Source organism: Hylobates moloch, unplaced genomic scaffold (assembly GCF_009828535.3).
Source record: "Hylobates moloch isolate HMO894 unplaced genomic scaffold, HMol_V3 SCAFFOLD_3, whole genome shotgun sequence".
Taxonomy (NCBI): domain Eukaryota; kingdom Metazoa; phylum Chordata; class Mammalia; order Primates; family Hylobatidae; genus Hylobates; species Hylobates moloch.
The window spans coordinates 41,044,326-41,065,263 of NW_026652278.1; the positions used below are offsets into that span (position 1 = coordinate 41,044,326).

The window sequence follows — 20,938 nt, forward strand, 5'->3', positions numbered from 1 at the left end:
AAAAAAAAGAAATATAAGTAGACAAAATATAATCAAGTTTCTAAAGACAAAGAAGTTTTGAAAGTAGCTGTAGGGAGATTGCCTATAAGGGAACAATTACTTGAATGGCAGTGGATTTCTCATTTCATAGAGGCCAGAAGAAGAAAATGGAACAGCATATTTCAAATGCTGGAAAAAAATAATTGTCAACCCTGAATTCCACAACCAGTGAAAATACCTTTCAGGAATGAAGAGCAAATCAAGACATTCTTGGACAAAGAAAAACAGAATTTGTGTCCAGCAGACCCACCCTTAAAGACTACAAGAAGTTCTTCACACCAAAGAAAGCTTGAAACTTTAGGAAGTTTAACTTAGGAATTAAATGGGGAAAAATAGGGTAAATATAGTATCTTTCTCCTCATGAGTATAGAATACTCAATAGGCAAAAAACTGAAACTTGACAAATCTCCTATGTTTTACAAAAATTTTTAAATGGATCATGAATATAAATGTTAAACCATAAAGTTATAAAATTCCTAAAAGAAAACATAGGTCTGACTGTCATGTATGGTAAGTATGCAGAACTGGCAAGCAATGAGGCTACAAAGCAACATTAAACTCTAATACAGGCCAGGAGCAGTGACTCACACCTGCAATCCCAGCACTTTGGGAGGCCGAGGTGGGAGGATCAGTTGAGACCAGGAGTTCAAGATCAGCCTGGCCAACATGGCGAAACCCCATCTCTACTAAAAATACAAAAAATTAGCCAGGCATGGTGGTATGTGCCTGTACTCCCAGCTACTCGGGAGGCTGAGGCAGGAGAATCGCTTGAACTCGGGAGGCGGAGGTTGCAGTGAGCCGAGATCACACCACTGCACTCGCGCCACTGTACTTCAGCCTGGGCTACAGAGCAGGCTGTTTGTTTTTGTCTGAAAAAAGAAAACAGGGCCGGGCGCGGTGGCTCACGCCTGTAATCCCAGCACTTTGGGAGGCCGAGGCGGGCAGATCACGAGGTCAGGAGGTCGAGACCATCCTAGCTAACATGGTGAAATCCGGTCTCTACTAAAAATACAAAAAATTAGCCAAGCGTGGTGGCAGGCATCTGTAGTCCCAGCTACTCAGGAGGCTGAGGCAGGAGAATGGCGTGAGCCCGGGAGGTGGAGCTTGCAGTGAGCTGAGATTGCTCCACTGCACTCCAGCCTGGGCGACAGAGCAAGACTCCCGTCTCAAAAACAAAAACAAAAAACAAAACCCTAATACAGGAATCAGCAAACTTTTTCTTGAAAAGCCAGATAGCAAATATTTTAGGCTATTGTTCAATGACTTGGATGCAATGACTCAACTTTGCTGCTGCAGTGCAAAGGCAGCCAAAGACAACATGTAAACAGATGGGTATGACAGTGTCCAATGAAATTATTTGCAATAACAGGCATCCAACCTGCTAGCCATAGTTTGCCAAACTCTGCTCTAGTTAGTATATTTTTCATCAGTAATATAGGTTAGAAATTGTGAAATTACTTAGTGTGTTTTCTAAGATTGAGGAAATTCGAAAATATATTGTGGATAACAGCCAGGTTTTTCAATGTCTTAAAAGAGAGCACAAATATGCAATGAAAAGACATTTATATGCATGTATATATACACATACACACATACATAATAAAACATTAACAAAAGAGAAATTTGAAAGAACACAGAGGAATTATTTGTACTATTTAAAGCTTTTTCTTAAATAATTTCAGACTTATAGAAAAGTTTAAGAGAATTTAAAAATAGCTTACTGCTGTATATTTTCCTGGACACTACTAAGTGGTTTCTGTATATTTTCACACTTTTCCTCCAAAGCACAGAATCTCTCTGTCCAAAGATTGATTAACTGGCAAAGTTCCTGTAAGAAAGGTGTGGGAAGTGAAGAGACTTAAAATTATGACACTTGAACATTTTTTATGACTGATAACAAAACAAGAAGTATTGTCCATAGGTGAGAATTATATAAATTCTTGACAAGAGATCTTTAACTTTACCTTTCTTCCACAGAGGAAAGCAGTGGAAGTGATATTAAAATGTAGGATTTTTTTTTTTTTTTAGAGATAAAGTCGCACTCTGTTGTCCAAGCTATAGTGCAGTGGCACAATAGCAGCTTCTGCAGCTTCAACCTCCTGGGCTCAAGGGATCCTCCTTCCTCAGCCTCCAAGTAGTTGGGACTACAGGCATGAGCCACTATGCCTGGCTAATTTAAACAATTTTATTTTGTAGAGATGTGATCTCGCTATGTTGACCAGGCTGGTCTTGAACTCCTAGCCTCAAGTGATCACCCTGCCTCAGCCTCTCAAAGTGCTGAGATTACAGACATGAGCCATCACATCCAGCCAGGATTTTTTTAAAAGTAAATAATTAGCAAACTTTACTATTTTAGCTGTAAGTAACAAATTACTTTCAGTGTATCTCAAAACTAATCAAACAATCCCATATATCACATTATGTTTAAGACCCACTTTGACAGATATATATAGTTGCTTTTTAACTGATAACACTACTAAAAGGGAAAATTAATGTGATATACTAATGGGTCAAGCAATCCAAAAATATTATCAATTACTGGAGCTAAAAAATGTTACAGAACCTAGTTGGAGCATATTAACAAAATGTAAATAGTCTTATCTTTGCTCATATTTTACATCTTTGAAAACAAGCTCTTATAGGCATATAACATGCTACACTGCAAAATGAAGAAGCCATCCTAATGACCAAAGAAGAGCTGAAAATGCATCCAACATTCTTATTCACTGTTCAGTCTGCTGGTTGGTCAGTATCTCTGAATAACACATCAGTTGACAATACATATCTAACATTCTGATTATGAATAAAGTCTGTCAGTATTTTTACTAGTCTCAAAGGTATTATCAGATTAATAATTTGAATGCTAATGCAGGTATTATCATCTTTATCTATATGTAAATGTGTTCAAAGTTTTACATAATTATTTTAGTAGTGCTCATTTCAAGTTCTGGAAAACCTAAGAAATAGCTCACATACTGAACTTGCTTCCTTAAAGCCAGGGAAGTCAAACCGTTCATGCTAAGATACTTTTCAGATCAGATTTTTTTGTATTTTTTTTTTTAAACAGCTGCCTAACAATTTTAAGCATTTCAAAACAGCAAATTTATAAAAAGGGGATCAGCCTTAGAATATACACCTAAAAAGTTCTCAACAGGTTTAAGGGCAATACCCTATGCAGATGTATGAGAAAATGCTGCAGTTTTAAGTTGCCAAGCAACACATAGAAGAGCCACTCAAACATAGACGCTTTTCAGGTAGTACAATCACTACCACCTTCTGTAAGATGATCTACATACTATTAGATGCTCACAGGGTCTCAGTTTCCTCATTAAAAATCTGACTAGTAATAGAATTTATATCTATATTGATGGGAGGAATAAACACACAGTGAATTGCTCAATAATTGTTAACTATTATAAGAGTTCTGTCATATTATAATAAGCTCATTTAATAAAACTTTAGACAGTCATTATTAAAGTCTTAAGAATACCAGAAGCTGTTTTTCAGATATCTGATATTTACAGATTATGGTTTGAAGGCTTGGTTTTGGTTTAAAGCCTCATATAATGAGGAACAGTTTACTGGGAAGATAAATCATGAATTACATTTATAATCAATAAGAATTAAAAATTGTATCAATTTACTATCTTTTAAATGTCTATCAGTGAGACAGAAATAAGAGAAGTAGGACTTGGTTTATGAAAGACAACTATCCATGCCATCCTAGAAAGAAACAACTTAGGTTTTAATGTAGATACATGTTCACTTTAAATGTTATAACCATTCTTCTCTAAAGGTATGTTTTTCCAGATTCATCTTTCATCTTGATGTGAGAAAAGGACTGTTTTGTCATATTGTGGTTCTGCATGGGGTTCTAGATGTAGCAAAACTTCAAATATTAAGAGAAGTATTCTCAATTGTTCTACAATAATTACTGTTACAAGCAACAGTGGCTATGGTATTTTCAGGTTTCAGGTTTTACAGTATTCAGATTGTATAACATAGATTAATTATCAAGTCATATCAAATCATCCTAAAACTCTCTTTCTGTACTCCCCAAGTCAGCTAAACAACATACCTGGGAATGGGTCTGCTTTATTGTCTTCAGGTCTTCAGTTAGGTTTCCACATTGCTTTTGTGACTCAACCAAGGAAGAAATGGTATTTTCTTGTAGTTCATGTAGATTGTTACACAGTATACTGAGAAAGCCATCTAGTTCCTTTTTTTGATCTTCTATCTTTGAAGAAACAAAAATGAGTTTCCTTCTTAAACAACACATCAATTTTGAGATATTAAGAACATAGCATTTGTTACCTTATCAGCCACTGTCAATGAAGTCTTGAAAATATGCTTTAGTTGACTATTGATTTTCAGTATAGACACCACAGTTGGGGATAAAATCGTTTCCAGTGAACTTAGAAGATCAGTCTTGAGTACATTCTGGTTTCAAAAATAAACAAATAGGTCTTTAAAAAGAATACTTCCACTTCCATAAACCTTTCTAAATGCTATCTTAAATACTTTGGTAGCTAAACATTCACATTAAAATTTACATTTCCATTCTCCATTCTTTTTTTTTTTTTTTTGAGATGGAGTCTCATTCTGTTGCCCAGGTTGGAGTACAGTGACAAGATTCAAGATTTTGGCTCACTGCAACCTCTGCCTCCTGGGTTCAAGTGATTCTCCTGACTCAGACTCCCGAGGAGCTGGGATTACAGGTGTGAGCCACCACACCCAGCTAATTTTTGTATTTTTAGTAGAGATGGGGTTTCGCCATCTTGGCCAGGCTGGTCTCGAACTCCTGACTTCAGGTGATCTGCCCGCCTTGGCCTCCCAAAGTGCTGAGATTACAGGCGTGAGCCACCACGCCCGGCCCCATTCTCCATTTTTTATAGCCTACATAGATAAATCAATACAATAATACAATAATTTATTATATTACAATAAATATAATAATTTCTCTTTTTTCAAGCCCAGTGAAAACATAGAATTTCTTTTTTCTTTTTTTGAGATAGAGTTTTACTCTTGTGGCCCAGGCTGGAGTGCAATGGCGTGATCTCGGCTCACTGCAACCTCCACCTCCTGGGTTCAAGCGATTCTCCTGCCTCAGCCTCCCAAGTAGCTGGGATTACAGGCACCTGCTACCACGCCTAGCTAATGTTTGTATTTCAGTAAAGACAGGGTTTCACCATGTTGGCCAGGCTGGTCTCGAACTCCTGATCTCAAGTGATCCGCCCACCTCGGCCTCCCAAAGTGCTGAGATGAGCCACTGCACCCAGCCAGAACTATTTCTTAATAGTTTAATGAAACAGAAGTCAGAAGAATTCAAAAGAGAGGAAAATGACAGTTAATAAGATTTCAGCACTCCAAACAAAGAAAATAAATTTTAAAAAACCTACAGGTATATTTTAAGAAAATAAATTTCAAACAAGTTTAGGTTACCAGTCAAAAAGGCTGAGACCAAGTAGTCATCACGATTAGCCCTTGGGCTGGAAGTATTTAACTTTGAAGATCTGAGATGACTTACATCCTATTATATCAGAAGAACTTGTGAAAGATGTTGTTCTTGTCAAGAAATAGGGAAAATTAAGAATGTAGTATAGATTGAAAATATTTATAAAAAGAAAAAAATCCTGATCTAAGCTCTTTTGGGTAGGATAGGGCTGAGGAAGTATAACAGAAATACATTAGTAAATACTTATAGGCCTACTGACATTCTTTTGGAAAGAAGAGCTAGCCTACCAATTTCAACTAATTTTGTGAGAGCTACATGCCTCTTTTCTTTTAATTCAAGCAAAAATTGTAACTTGGTAAGTAAAAATATATCAGTTCAGGCATAGCTTATTTTATTGTGCTTCACCTTACTATGCGTCACAGATACCAAATTTTTACAACTTGAAGGTTTGTGGCAACCCTACCTTGAGCAAGTCTATCAGTGACTTTCTTCAAATATCATGTGCTCACTTTCTGTCTCTGCATCACATGTTGGTATCTACTGCAGTATTTCAAACTTTTTCATTATACACTGTGATCAATGATCTTTGATGTTACTATTGTAATTGTCTTGGGGTACCATAAACTGTACCCCTATAAGACGGCAAATGTAACTGATAAACGTTGTTTGTGTTCTGATTGTCCCACCAGGCGTGTGCTGGAATTATAGGTGTGAGCCACTGCGCCTGGTCAACATAACTTTTATATGCACCGGGAAGGCAAAAAATTCATGACTTGCTTTATTGTAATATTCACTTTATTGCAGTGGTCTGGAAGCAAACCTGCAATATCTGAAATATGCCTGTATATATACAGACAACCATTTAATGAATGAATCAATATTGAAAAGTTAGGATATCTTTTAACTTTGTCAAATTTGGGTGATTGAGAAAACCTATCAAATAATGTCATCTAAGCACTGAATTGAGGCAGAGGGTCAGCTAACATTTGTAGTATTTACTTGGAAATTGTTTAATAAATATTGTTAAACTGAAGAAGGGAGGCAAAGACTGCACAAAGAAAACAAATAAATTATATGGCTAAGAACTTCCTAGACCAACCACACAATTATAAAATAAAGACTATATATAAATCAAGTATGAAGGAGGTAATATTAAGTGCAATTAGATGAGTGACTTCCATAGAACTCTTGAGAAAAGATTTATAGTTATGGCCCAGAAGGGCATAGCCACACAGATCTAACCCTAAGAATTGATATGTGTTCCCAGAATTCTAAGTATTTTTCTTGCACCATTATTACTATCATATATTACTGTAGTTTTAAAATTAACTACCCAATATCCCCTTCTGGTTGGGTCCAGGACCCCTGGGGAAAGAGTGACTTGCCAATTTCTGGGCCAACTAACACGTCCCTTGATATCATGTGGTGCTAAACTTGCCCTTTAGTCATTAGAAGCCTCACTAGTAATTCCTACTCCTAATGTTACAAAACATGAGTGAAAAAGGTTTCAAAAGTTAGTTCCATACATTTGAAAATAATCTTTCTGGGAGAGAATAAACAGTGGAGAGATCTGTCTTTAAAAATATAAACGTACTCTCGGCCGGGCACGGTGGCTCACGCCTGTAATCCCAGCACTTTGGGAGGCCAAGGTGGGTGGATTGCTTGAGGTTAGGAGTTCGAGACCAGCCTGACCAACATGGTAAAACCCCATCTCTACTAAAAAAAATACAAAAATTAGCCAGGCCTGGTGGCACATGCCTATAATCCCATCTACTCGGGAGGCTGAGGCAAGAGAATCACTTGAACCCAGGAGGCAGAGGTTGCAGTGAGCCAAGAAGAGGCTAAAAAAAATAAATAAATAAAAATAAAAAGAGAGGCTGGCTGGGCACGGTGGCTCACGCCTATAATCCCAGCACTTTCGGAGGCCGAGGCGGGTGGATTACGAGGTCAGGAGATCGAGACCATCCTGGCTAACGTGGTGAAACCCCGTCTCTACTAAAAACACAAAAAATTAGATGGGTGTGGTGGCGGGCGCCTGTAGTCCCAGCTACTCGGGAGGCTAAGGCAGGAGAATGGCATGAAACTGGGAGGTAGAGCTTGCAGTGGGCCGAGATCACGCCACTGCACTCCTGGGTGACAGAGCGAGACTCCATCTCAAAACAAACAAACAAAACAAAACAAAACAAAATATATATATATATGTACTCTCTCAAAGTGACGTGTCTATGACTGTGTCTAGCAAAGCTCAAGATGAAAGGACAGCAGTTAACATTGTTTATAAAGACTTATCAAATGTAACCCTTCAAAATATTTTATCAAATACTTATCAAATGTAACCCTTCAAAAATATTTTAAAGGATGTACTAACAATCAATTTCTGTAGTACAGTTTTACTTTCTGCTGCTAATGATTGTTCTTTTAGTATCATATTAAAAATCTGAGAAACATGAGTAGACACATTTTCTGGAATAGATGTGAGAGATCCAAGTGCTACTGTAGTAATGGTATCTAATGCAGAGACACTGGAAGACAGCAGATTACCTATAACAAACAAACAAAAAACAGAAAGATGTAAACTTTGACATAAATATATTAAATACAGTTCAAACCATTTCAAAGAAGTTGGCAAAAGTATACCCTTATTGTAGAATTTGTAATAACGAGCTTAAAAGAACTGGCTCACTACAAAGCAAGGAAATATTTAAATATACATTACAATTTTCTATAGTGCTCTGTAAGCCCTTAACATATTTGTAAGTGTATCAGACCCATAACTATAATTCATAGTACATAAAGAATTAGAATATTCTACAATTAATCTCTAACTAAAAATAATATACAGAATTATGGTAAGTTTACAGAAGAAAAGAAAAACTGGAAATCAATACCAAAATGTATAGTGCTTGGCTTAGGGAGACTAGAGTCTAGATGATTTTTTAAATTTTTATATTTCTGGATGTCCAAATTTTCCATAATGAGGATAGTAGTTCGCACTAAATAAACATACTTTTTTCTAAAGGGAGATAATAGTTAAAAACAATGAGACACAAACATATTCTGACAATATAGCAAACCATCAATATATATATGCCCCCCCCAAAAAAAAGTTGCAAAATGTTTATGCACAGAAAATTTCTAGAAAAAGGTCCAAGAAATTTAACAATAACACCTATGGTGAATGACCCAGGGTCAGGAGGCAGAGTCAGGGAAAAAGAGGACTTCTACTTCTAACGTTTATATACTTAGTTACTTAATAAATGTAACATTTTATAGAAAACAGAAGGGAGGGTAGGGAGGGAAAAAGATTTGTTTTAATTCGAAGACAATAAAAACATTAATCTTCAGCCTGAACAAATAGTTTGTGCATGGTAGAGAGTATTGGTGACACTGTCATCTATGTTTCACAAAATTAAATTATCAGTTTTGAAATCAACATCACACTTAACACATCAAGACTAGAACAGAACAGCCTGAACTTACCAAATAAGGTCTTATGTATTTCTAGCATGGCCTTTTGCTTTGAGCTGCCATCCTTAATTAATTCTTCCATATTATTAAACAGACTATTCAGGTTTTTGCCAAAAATATCCTGAGCTTCTGCATTGTGTTGGTCAACTGCCTTCTTACGATCCAGTTTGGAATGGAGACCAGATACATCTTTTGTAGTTTCTTCAACTGTGTTAAGCAGCTATATTTTTAAAAATAAGTGTTAGACAAAATGGATATGGCGAAAGGAATCTGATGAAAGTATCTACACAAGGATTTATCTTGATAAGAACTAGTAAATTTTCCAGCCTGGCCAACATGGTGAAACCCCGTCTCTACTAAAAATGCAAAAATTAGCCGGGCGTGGTGGTACACACTTGTAGTTCCAGCTACTCAAGAGGCTGAGGCAGGAGAATTGCTTGAACCTGGGAGGTGGAGGTTGCAGTGAGCCAAAGATTGTGCCACTGCCACTCCAGCCCGGGTGACAGAGAGAGAGAGAGAGACTGTCTCAAAAAAAAAAATAAGTAAATAAAGTCAATTTTAGACATTGTATCAGAAGAAATGCTTTAACTCATGCTAATTTATCCAGATGCCCAGTAATGTTTATTTCCCTTCCTGTAGCCATCTACGCAAGTGAGGAAAACTGATTTTGTCAGTTATTGCAATAATTATGCTTCCTCAGAAATTTTTTTCCTTCTATGTTCTTCTATTTCTTCAAAAGTACACCTAATGGCTGGGTGTAGTGGCTTACACCTGTAATCCTAACACTTTGGGAGGCCTAGGCAGGTGGATCACCTGAGGTCAAGAGTTTGAGACCAGCCTGGCCAACATGGTGAAACCCTGTCTCTACTAAAAATACAAAATTAGCTGGGTGTGGTGGCAGGTGCTTGTAATCCCAGCTACTTGGGAGGCTGAGGCAGGAGAATTGCTTGAACTCGGGAGGCAAAGGTTACAGTGAGCTGAGATGATGCCACTGCACTCCAGCCTGGGCTACAAAGCAAGAGTCTGTCTCAAAAAAAAAAAGTACAACTAATAAAAAATTAAATACTTTCAACATCTTTCATCATCAGAACATAATCTTTTTTTTTTTTTTTGAGACAGAGTCTTGCTCTGTTACCCAGGCTGGGGTGCAGTGGCATGATCTCAGCTCACTGCAACCTCTGCCTCCTGGGTTCAAGCGATTCTCTTGCCTCAGCCTCCCAAGTAGATGGGATTATAGGCATGTGCCACCACGCCTGGCTAATTTTTGTATTTTTTTTTTTAGTAGAGATGGGGTTTTACCATGTTGGTCAGGCTGGTCTCAAACTCCTAACCTCAAGCAATCCACCCACCTCGGCCTCCCAAAGTGCTGGGATTACAGGCGTGAGCCACCACGCCTGGCCAGAACATACTAAATTCTTAATGACTAATTAGGTTCAATCATCCCCACAAAGAAAAAGCATCACAGCATCACTATTCTAAATGTCTACAAAATATATTATAAAGTTATGTTCTATTTTCTTTTTTTTGAGACAGAGTTTCGCTCTTGTTGCCCAGGCTGGAGTGCAATGGTGTGATTTCGGCTCACCGCAACCTCTGCCTCCCGGGTTCAATCGATTCTTCCGCCTCAGCCTTCCTGAGTAGCTGGGATTACAGGCATGTGCCACTACGCCCGGCTAATTTTGTATTTTTAGTAGAGATGGGTTTCTCCATGTTGGTCAAGCTGGTCTTGAACACCTGACCTCAGGTCATCCGCCTGCCTTGGCCTCCCAAAGTGCTGGGATTATAGGCATGAGCCACCACGCCCGGCTAAGTTATGTTCTATTTTCAAAACTCCAGGAGCAGGAGTAGTTTTTTCATAAGTCGACATCTCCACTGAGAAAAATATGGATGAAATAGTAAAATAATGTTTTTTAAATGGACAGAAATACCATTTGGGGTGAATAAACAGAATATTTAATGCTTAAGCACAGAAAATTTTTTCTACCCATTCTCTATTTAATATGAGTACAAATCAACACAAGGGACAAACCTTGCTGGCAGCATCATGAAGTTTCTCCTCAGTACTTTCCAAAGCTGATGTGATATATTCTTCTTTAACAAGTTGTAATTTAGTTTCTTGCAAATGTTTTTGAGTGGTTTCAAGTTCTTGTGTTTTATTTTGCAGGTCAGATTTACACTGGTCAAGTTCATTTTTATTATCCATAAACAACTCTGTAACCTAAATATAACACAGAATTTAAAAAACGCTGATCTGGCTGGTAGGATATCTGGCTAGTTCATAAGATTAGAAAAATGAAACAAATTATTTCCATGCAAAAGTTGTAACAAGTTACCCGGTAGGTTAACACAAATATGTCATCCTGTTTCTTTCTGTAATCTTACTCAACACTTTGAGATTAAATAATAGGTTTGGTGTAGTACTATTAATTCTTCAGTTTCCTTCAACATTGTCAATGGATTTGAATATAACAGTGTTAATGTGGCCCGGCAAGGTGGTTCACGCCTGTAACCCCAGCACTTTGGGAGGCCAAGGCAGGGGGATCACTTGAGCCCCAGAGTTTGAGACCAGCCTGGGCAACATAGCGAGACTGACTCCATCTCTACAAAAAAAATAAAATAATTAGCCGGGCATGGTGGTGCATGCCTAAAGTCCAGCTACTCAGGAGGCTGAGGCAGGAGAGTTGCTTGAGACCAGAAGTTTGAGGCTGCAGTAAGATATGATTACACCACTGCACTGTAGCCTGGGCATCAGAGCAAGACCCTGTCTCTAAAAAATAATTAAAAATAAATAAATAAAGGTATTAATATGAGGGTGGCCCTGAAAGATAGGCCTCTTGCCTACCCTAGTTATATTACTTTTATTTAACATCCAGTCTCTCCCAATATCTGTATTCCTTCATCTGATAAACATGTTAACAAAAATGCTTCAGCATTCACTATTTTGTAGTTTTAATAACAAAATCAAACAATTCAGTTAACTTCTTGTAATGTTTTATTAATATAAGCTGTTGGCTTTTTTGATATGATTAATGATAGTAAAAAATCATGATATAACTTACTTTCAGTATAAGGGTCAGCAAAATAAAATCTTTTTTTTTTTTTTTTTTTTTTTTTTTTTTTTTTAAATAAAATCTTAAAGAAGGAGCTGGGGCCGGGCGCGGTGGCTCACGCTTGTAATCCCAGCACTTTGGGAGGCCGAGGTGGGCAGATCACGAGGTCAGGAGATGGAGACCATCCTGGCTAACACGGTGAAACCCCGTCTCTACTAAAAATACAAAAAATTAGCCGGGTGTGGTGGCGGGCGCCTGTAGTCCCAGCTACTCGGGAGGCTGAGGCAGGAGAATGGCGCAAACCCGGGAGGCGGAGCTTGCAGTGAGCCGAGATCGTGCCACTGCAGTCCAGCCTGGGCGACAGAGCGAGACTGCATCTCAAAAAAAAAAAAAGAAGGAGCTGGGTGCGGTGGCTCACGCCTGTAATCCCAGCATTTTGGGAGGCCGAGATGGGTGGATCATGAGGTCAGGAGTTCAAGACCAGCCTGGCCAGCATGGTGAAACCCTGTCTCTACTAAAAATCCAAAAAAAATTAGCTGGGCATGGTGGTGCACGCCTGTAATCCCAGCTACTCGGGAGGCTGAGGCAGGAGAATCGCTTGACCCCAGGGGGCAGAGGTTACAGTGAGCCAAGATCACGGCATTGCACTCCAGCCTGGGTGACAGAGCGAGACTCCATCTAAAAAAAAAAAAAAATCTTGAAGGAAAAAATATTAGGTCTTTCACATTCTAATATTTTCTTTCAATATTTGCTTTTCACATAACAGTAAATGTCATTTTAAATGATGCTTACCCTATTCAGCTCCTCCTCAACAGCACAAATTTTTTCAATCAATTCTACAATCTGCTCTTCTTGAACAGTTAATTTTCCACTCATGACTCTAAAATAAAGTTTAATGAGTTTAACAGTTAATATTTTTTCTAACTCCTACAAAATGTATTCTAACACAATTGTGACAGCTACACAAACTCATTTCCAACATTCATCACCATCACTTGATACCCAAGTGTCACTTGATACCTAAATGTCAATAAGCAATAAATACAAATTACAAAGAACAAATTATATTCCTTGTCTTTGTTTTATAAATGAAATATTTTTCCCTTGCCCTCAATTCTGAAACTAAGAATCCCTACCTATGAGGGGAAAAGCATGTGTGTACCAAATTTGAGAAGCTAAAAGCTAACAAAGGACTGACTATAACTCAAAGTAGAGAGAGGAGGGAATGCAAACTAAGTGTCTATAATCAGAGATATAGAATATAAATATGCCCCACAGAATGCTGGAAAAATGTGGGACTTTAAGGCATCAGGTGTCTTAGAAGGAAGGGGTTAAAAACTGAGACTTAAAGTATGTATACAGAGCAATTACACCCCCTGCTGCTGCAACACGCACACACACCAGCACAAACACCACTCTCACCCCACCACATAACCCTCATGAGAACAAAGGATTACTCTCTAGAGCAGAGTTTCTCAGCCTCAGCACTAGTGGATCAAATAATTCTTCATTGTGGGGATGTCCTGTACATTTTAGGATGTTCAGTACCATCCAAGTCATGACAATAAAAAATGTCTCTGGACCCTGCCAAATGTCCTCTGGGGGACAAAACCACCCACCACCACCAGTCCCCCAACACCATTTCCCGTTGAGAGCCACTAGTCTACAGGAATTGCAGCAGAATTTCCAGGTTCACTTTCACAAGACACCATGGACTGCAGAAGGTTTAGGGACTAGAAATAAGCATTTAAGTGTAAATCTGCATACTAAATGATGGAATCCTCAGCCCCCTATACACACTCTAATCAAAAAATATCAGCAGCTAGAAAAATCTCCAAGCAAACTGGGCAAATCTTCTCAGGAAAGACTGAGGCTTTGTCCAAAAGAAAAAAAATCCAACAAAGAATGATATCTGATGGAAGCCCACACTTAAGACTGAGATCACCACTTTTTCATCTATAGTGAACTTACAGGTCCATAATCCTCACCCATGTACAAAGCTTCTAATCCATCTTAATTGCCAGCCAAAAATCACTAGACATTTGAAGAAAATAAATACAAATGACGGATATCACAACGGGGAAAAAAAGATCCCAAAGGAAAGAAAAACATAAAAGAAAACTTTAATAACATTAATAATGTTTCTGAGATAAGGAATAGATCTATAAAATAAAAGGATGCTGTATTTTTCAAAAGGAGGGACAGGGATGGCAGAAAAGAGTTTTTAGAAACTAAAAATTTGACAGCAGAAATGAAATTCAACAAAAATATTAGAAGATGAAGTCAAAGTCAAAAGAAGTCATAAAAAGTAAAATAGAGCAATGCTTTTCTCAAGCACAAAGCTCACAGGTCTTCCAAACCCACTTTAATGGGTCTCTGATTTCTTGAGTAAGTTTCAGAAATGAATGCCTGTATTTGCTCATCTAATTCTTTGATAACAACCAACAATTTTCTATTTCACATTATGCTTAAATGACAAAGATTCTTCCGTGAATACAAATTCCCTTAACATTAGCTAGAGATATTGTTGACTAAAGGAAAAGCTAGAAAAGAGCTGTAAGAGAAGAGTTAATTCTAATAGTCTTTTGATTAAATATATTAGCTTTTTATTAGAAATGGATCTTCTACAGCCGGGCGCGGTGGCTCACACCAGTAATCCCAGCACTTTTGGAGGCCGAGGCAGGAAGATCACGAAGTCAGCAGATCAGGACCATCCTGGCTAACATGGTGAAACCCCGTCTCTACTAAAAATACAAAAACAAAATTAGCAGGGCGTGGTGGCAGGCACCTGTAGTCCAAGCTACTCAGGAGGCAGAGCTTGCAGTGAGCCAAGATTGCGCCACTGCACTCCAGCCTGGGTGACACAGTGAGACTCCGTCTCAAAAATAAAAATAAAAATTAAATACATAGAAATAGATCTTTTATGTAAAACGGGATTATTTGAAATGCTTTTTTATAGTGAATGCCAAGGGGTAATATAACATTGTTATTGTATGGATGAGATGATTTTGATATGGTTTTAAAATGTCTATTAAGCTTGGCTTAAATAAAGCATTATCCTGTTTTAAATGTTGGCTGTAGTTTTTGTGATTCTTCTCTGACACTGTACTAATTCCAAAAGCTTTTTCAGACAAAACTATCTCAGATTATGCCTCATGTCTATTAGAGAACAAACGCCTGGGTTTTTTACAAGGGTTTTTAGTTTTAGGTTTTACATTTAAGTTTTTAATCCATCTTGAGTTGATTTCTGTATATGGGTGTTAAGGAAGGGGTCCAGTTTCAATCTTCTGCATATGGATAGCCAGTCAACCCAGCACCATTTATTGAACAGGCAGTTTTATCCCCATTGCATGTTCTGTCGAAGATCAGATGGCTGTAGGTGTGTGGCTTTATTTCTGGGCTCTCTATTCAGTTCCATTGGTCTGTGTGTCTGTTTTTGTACCAGTACCATGATGTTTTTTTGGTTACTGTAGCCCTGTAGTATAGTTTGAAGTCAGGTAATGTGATACCTCCAGCTTTGTTCTTTTTGCCTAGGACCGCTTTGGCTATTTGGGTTCTTTTCCAGTTCCACGTGAATTTTACAATAGTTTTTTCTGTGAAGAATGTCATTGGTAGTTTGAGAGGAACAGCATTTAATCTGTAAATGGCTTTGGGTGGTATGGCCATTTTAACAATATTGATTCTTCTTATCCATGAGCATGGAAAGTTTTTCCATTTGTTAGTGTCAACTCTGATTTCTTTCAGCAGTGTTTTATAATTCTTACCATAGAGATCTTTCACCTCTCTGGTTAGTTGTATTCCTAGGTATTTTACTGTTTTAGTGGCTATTGTGAATGGAATTGCATTCTTGTTTGGCACTTAGCTTGGACATTATTGGTATATAGGAATGCTACTGATTTTTGTACAATGATTGTGTATCCAGAAACTGCTTAAATTGTTTATCAGATCTAGGAGCTTATGAACAGACTATGGGGTTTTCTAAGTATAAAATCATATAGGCCCAGCTGGGCACGGTAGCTAACACCTGTAATCCCAGCAGTTTGGGAGGCGGAGGTGGGCAGATCACTTGAGGTCAGGAATTCAAGACCAGCCTGGCCAACATGGTGAAACCCCATCTCTACTAAAAACACAAAAATTAGCCAGGTGTGGTGGCGGGTGCCTGTAATCCCAGCTACTTAGGAGGCTGAGGCAGGAGAATTGCTTGAATGCGGGAGGCAGAGGATGCAGTGAGCCAAGATCACGCCACTGCACTCCAGCCTGGGCAGGAGAGCGAGACTTCGTCTCAAAAAAAAAAAAAAGTGGTATAGGCCCTGACAAAGATTTCATGATGAAGATGCTAACAGCAATTGCAACAAACCAGAAATTAACAAATGAGAGGTAATTAAACTAAAGAGCTTCTGCATAACAAAAGAAACTATTGCGGGGCGTGGTGGCTCACACCTGTAATCCCAGCACTTTAGAAGGCTGAGGTGGGTGGATCACCTGAAGTCAGGAGTTTGAGACCAGCCTGGCCAACATGGTGAAACCCCATCTCTACTAAAAATACAAAAATTAGCCGGGCATGATGGCAGGCACCTGTAATCCCAGCTACTTTGGAGGCTGAGGCAGGAGAATCGCTTGAACCCAGGAGGTGGAGGTTGAAGTGAGCTGAGATTGCGCCACACTGCACTCCAGCCTGGGCAATAGTGAAACTGTGTCTCAAAAAAAAAAAAAAAAAAAGTGGGCAAATGACATGGACATTTTTCAAAAGAAGATATACATGTGGCTAAGAAGCATATGAAAATATGTTTAACACCATTAATTGTTAGAGAAATGCAAATCAAAACCACAATGAGAAACCATCTCACCAGTCAGAATGGCTATTATTAAAAAGTCAAAAAATAACACATGGTGGTAAAGTTGTGGAGAAAAGGGAACGCTTATACACTGCTAATGAAAATTAGTTCAGCCATTATGGAAAGTAGTTTGTCAATTTCTCAAAGAACTTAAAACAAAAATACCGGCAGGGCATGGTAGCTCACACCTGTAATCCAGCACTTTGGGAGGCCGAGGTAGGCAGATCACTTGAGGTCAGGAGTTCGAGACCAGCCTGGCCAACATGGTGAAACCCCATCTCTACTAAAAATACAAAAATTAGCCAGGTGCGGTGGCAGGTGCCTATAATCCCAGCTACTTGGGAGGCGGAGGCAGGAGAATTGCTTGAACCTGGGGGGCAGAGTTTGCAGTAAGCCGAGATTGTGCCACTGCAGTCCACCCTGGACAACAGAGCAAGACTCCATCTCAAAAAAAAAAAAAAAAACCACACAGAGGAATACTATTCGAGCCAGCAATCCCATTACTGGGTATATACTCAAAGGAATATAAATTGTTCTACCATAAAAACACATGCACACATATGTTCATCATAGCACTATTCACAGCAGCAAAGACGTGGAATCAACTTAGCTATCCATCCACAGTAGACTGGATAAAGAAAATGTGGTACATATACACCATGGAATACTACACAGGCATAAAAAAGAGCAAGATGGCTGGGTGCAGTGGCACATGCCTGTAATCCCAGCACTCCAGGAGACCGAGGTGAGTTGATCACTTGAGGCCAGGAATTCAAGACCAGCCTGGCCAACATGGTGCATGCTGAAACCCCATCTCTACTTAAAAAAAAAAAAAAAAATTTGCTGGGCATGGTGGCAGGTGCCTATAATCCCAGGTACTTGGGCAGCTGGGGTAGGAGAATCACTTGAACCTGGGAGGCAGAGGTTGCAGTGAGCCGAGATCACACCACTACACTCTAGCCTGGGTGACAGAGCAAGACTGTCTCGAAGAAAAAAAGAATGAGATCATGTCCTTTGCAGCAACATGGATGGAGCTGGATGCCATTGTCCTAAACAAACTAACATAGGAACAGAAAACCAAACACCAAATGTTCTCAATTATAAGTAGGAGCTAAACCCTGAGTACCCATGGACACGAGGAAGGGAACAATAGTCACCTGGGCCTCTTCGAGGGTGGAGGGTAAGAGGAGAGTAAGGATTGAAAAGCTATCCATCAGGTTCTATGGTTATTATCTGGGTGACAAAATAATACATACACCAACTCCTGTTACATGCAATCTATCTATAGAACAAACCTGCACATGTACTCCTGAAACTAAAATAAAAGTTAAAAAAAAAGAGAGCAAACAGCATATTTTCAATCATGGGACTAAACAGACAAAAACCAAAGTTACTTCTTAAGTTCAAAAATAAAATCAGAAAGATGAAAGCCGCCAATAATCGATATCATTTCTAAAGATTACAGGCCAGGATTGAGTGCCTCACCAATTATTTTTTACTTCTAAAGCATCAAAAAAAGAACATCTCCTTTAGTGATGGTAAACTGTTAACTAACCCACAATCTTACATTGTTCTGATTCTAGGGCATCTTACACATTCATGGAATATATTATGACAGTTGGAAATAACACAGAAAAAACTAAGTTTATTAAATGATTTATATACTATTAGAGTGTTAACATCTACAAAAAAGTTCAGTAAAAGATTACACTAAAATGCTTCTGATTATTATTAATTACATCTAGTATCTTTTATCACTATTAACTTTTAAAAAATGCTCTGTGAAAGTCTTGCTTCCTAATATCTTCAAGGATAAACACAATCAGGAATTTTCAAGTTATAGTCCTTAGCATCCCACTTGCCCTTGTTTTCTCTGTTATTATTATTGTTTTATATAATGGGCCTCAATAAAAGCTTTCCTTTGAACAAATTACTCCAGGGCTTTAAAAAGTGAACAGATTAGTGGTTGCCAGGGGTTAGGAATCATGGAGAACATGAGGTGAGTGTGACTATAGTGAATTAGCAAGAGAGACCCTTGTGATGATAGGATAGTTCTCTATCTTGATTGCAGTGGTGGTTACACAAATCTATATAAGTGACAAAATGGCATAGAACTATATACACATGTTGATATGGTCTGGCTCTCTGTCCCCACCGAAATCTCATGTTGAATTATAATCCCCACATGGTGGAGGAGGGGCCTGGTGGGAGATAACTGAATGATAAAGATGGACTTCTCCCTTGCTGTTCTCATGATAGTGAATGAGTTCTCACAAGATCTGGTTGTTTAAAAGTGTGCAGTGCTTTCCTCTTCGCTTTCTCTCTCCTGCCGCCATGTGAAGACGTGCTTGCTTCTCCTTAGCTCTTCTACCAGGATTTTAAATTTCCTGAGGCCTCCCCAGCCATGCCTCCTGTACAGCCTATGGAACTGTGAGCCAATTAAACCTCTTTTCTTTATAAATTACCCAGTCTCAAGTAGTTCTCTATAGTAGTATAAGAACAAACTAATACACATATTATATCAAGGTCAACTTCCCAGCTTTGATATTGTACTATAATTATTTTTTATTTATTTTATTTATTTTTCTTTTTTTTTTTTTTTTTATTTTTGAGACAGAGTTTCGCTCTCGTTGCCCAGGCTGGAGTGCAATGGCACAATCTCAGCTCACCACAACCTCCGCCTCCCAGATTCAAGCAATTCTCCTGCCTCAGCCTCTGGAGTAGGTATGATTACAGGCATGTACCACCACATCCGGCTGATTTTGTGTTTTTAGTAGTGATTGGGTTTCTCCATGTTGGTCAGACTAATCTCAAACTCCCAACCTCAGGTGATCCGCCTGCCTTGGCCTCCCAAAGTGCTGGGATTCACAGGTGTAAGCCACCACACCCAGCCTTGTACTATAATTATATAAGAGATAACCACTGAGGAAGACTGGGTGAAGAATACATGAAACCTCTCTTGTACTCTTCTTGAAACTTCGTATGAATTAATGATTTAAAAATTAAAAGTTAGTAAAAGATTTTACAAAAAGTGTTTGATAGCTACTTGTTAATGTCAAAACAAAATAGAAGCCTAGGCAGCATGGTGAAACCCTGTGTCTACAAAAAATGCAAAAATTAGCAGGGTGTGGTGGCTCATGCCTATAATCCCAGCTACTTGGGAGGCTGAGGCAGGAGGATTGCTTGAGCCCAGGATGATTGAGGACGTAGTGAGCCAAGATTGTGCCACTGCACTCCAGTCTGGGTGAGAGTACGAGACCCTGTCTCAAAAGAAACACACACACACACACACACAAAATGAAGTATTTATCGGCACTGGATATAAAGATTTTACTTACTGCTACATAAGTTTTACTTCAAGTAGCCTGTTATCAGAAATGCTTATTCTTGGAAATTAACTCCATAGCCAAGGGCTTACCTAAAATTTTCTTCAGAAATGTACACTCCATTTTTCTCACGGGCTGCAGCAAGATCTCGTTTTAAACGCTCTATCTCCTCCGTATACTCCTACACAAGAGGAATGTTGTAGGTGTCAGTTTAGTACTTTTTTCATGCAGTTTGGGAAGGATATGCATCAAATAAAACGTAAAGTTAGCCTTTTTATATCTTTTAAAACTTAAAGAAGTATGATAAAAAGTTATAACCATACTTTTTAATCAATATTAATTTGTTTAGAAATAAAGTCTTTCAAAGCTCCTTTTTAAATACACTCATTCTAAAAATACGGACTTCCCAAGAATAACCACAACCTCCAGTACCCAGGTTGGTAGCAGTATTTCCCACTAAAATTAACCAGGATTCCTTATAAAAGCATCTGATTCCAGGACTGAGGCAGGAAATATTCAAGATTAACACAGAACATCTTGTTAAATAGGACAAGGAAATAAGCTAAGCAAAGCCTATTAGATTAATCAAAAGGACTCAATAAGCCACTCGAAGATGTAACCCCTTAATATAGTTTGGCTCTGTGTCCCCACCCAAATCTCATCTTGTAGCTCCCATAATTCCCACGCATTGTGGGAGGGACCCGGTGGGAGATGATTGAATCCTAGGGGCGGATCTTTCCCATGCTGTTCTCATGACAGGGAATG

At 38.5% G+C, this 20,938-nt stretch overlaps 1 protein-coding gene across 1 annotated transcript in view; it reads right to left on the reverse strand.

The window, feature by feature from the left end:
• The window catches only part of KIF11 (kinesin family member 11), a 63,843-nt gene that overhangs the window by 14,442 nt on the left and 28,463 nt on the right, over positions 1-20,938 (reverse strand). The window contains exons 10-17 of the mRNA XM_032136677.2: positions 20,266-20,354; positions 12,805-12,892; positions 10,992-11,180; positions 8,975-9,182; positions 7,863-8,035; positions 4,354-4,479; positions 4,118-4,276; positions 1,761-1,867 (exon numbers count right to left, since the gene is read on the reverse strand). Coding sequence (XP_031992568.1) covers positions 1,761-1,867; positions 4,118-4,276; positions 4,354-4,479; positions 7,863-8,035; positions 8,975-9,182; positions 10,992-11,180; positions 12,805-12,892; positions 20,266-20,354 — 1,139 coding nt within the window. The remainder of the gene's footprint in view (positions 1-1,760; positions 1,868-4,117; positions 4,277-4,353; positions 4,480-7,862; positions 8,036-8,974; positions 9,183-10,991; positions 11,181-12,804; positions 12,893-20,265; positions 20,355-20,938) is intronic.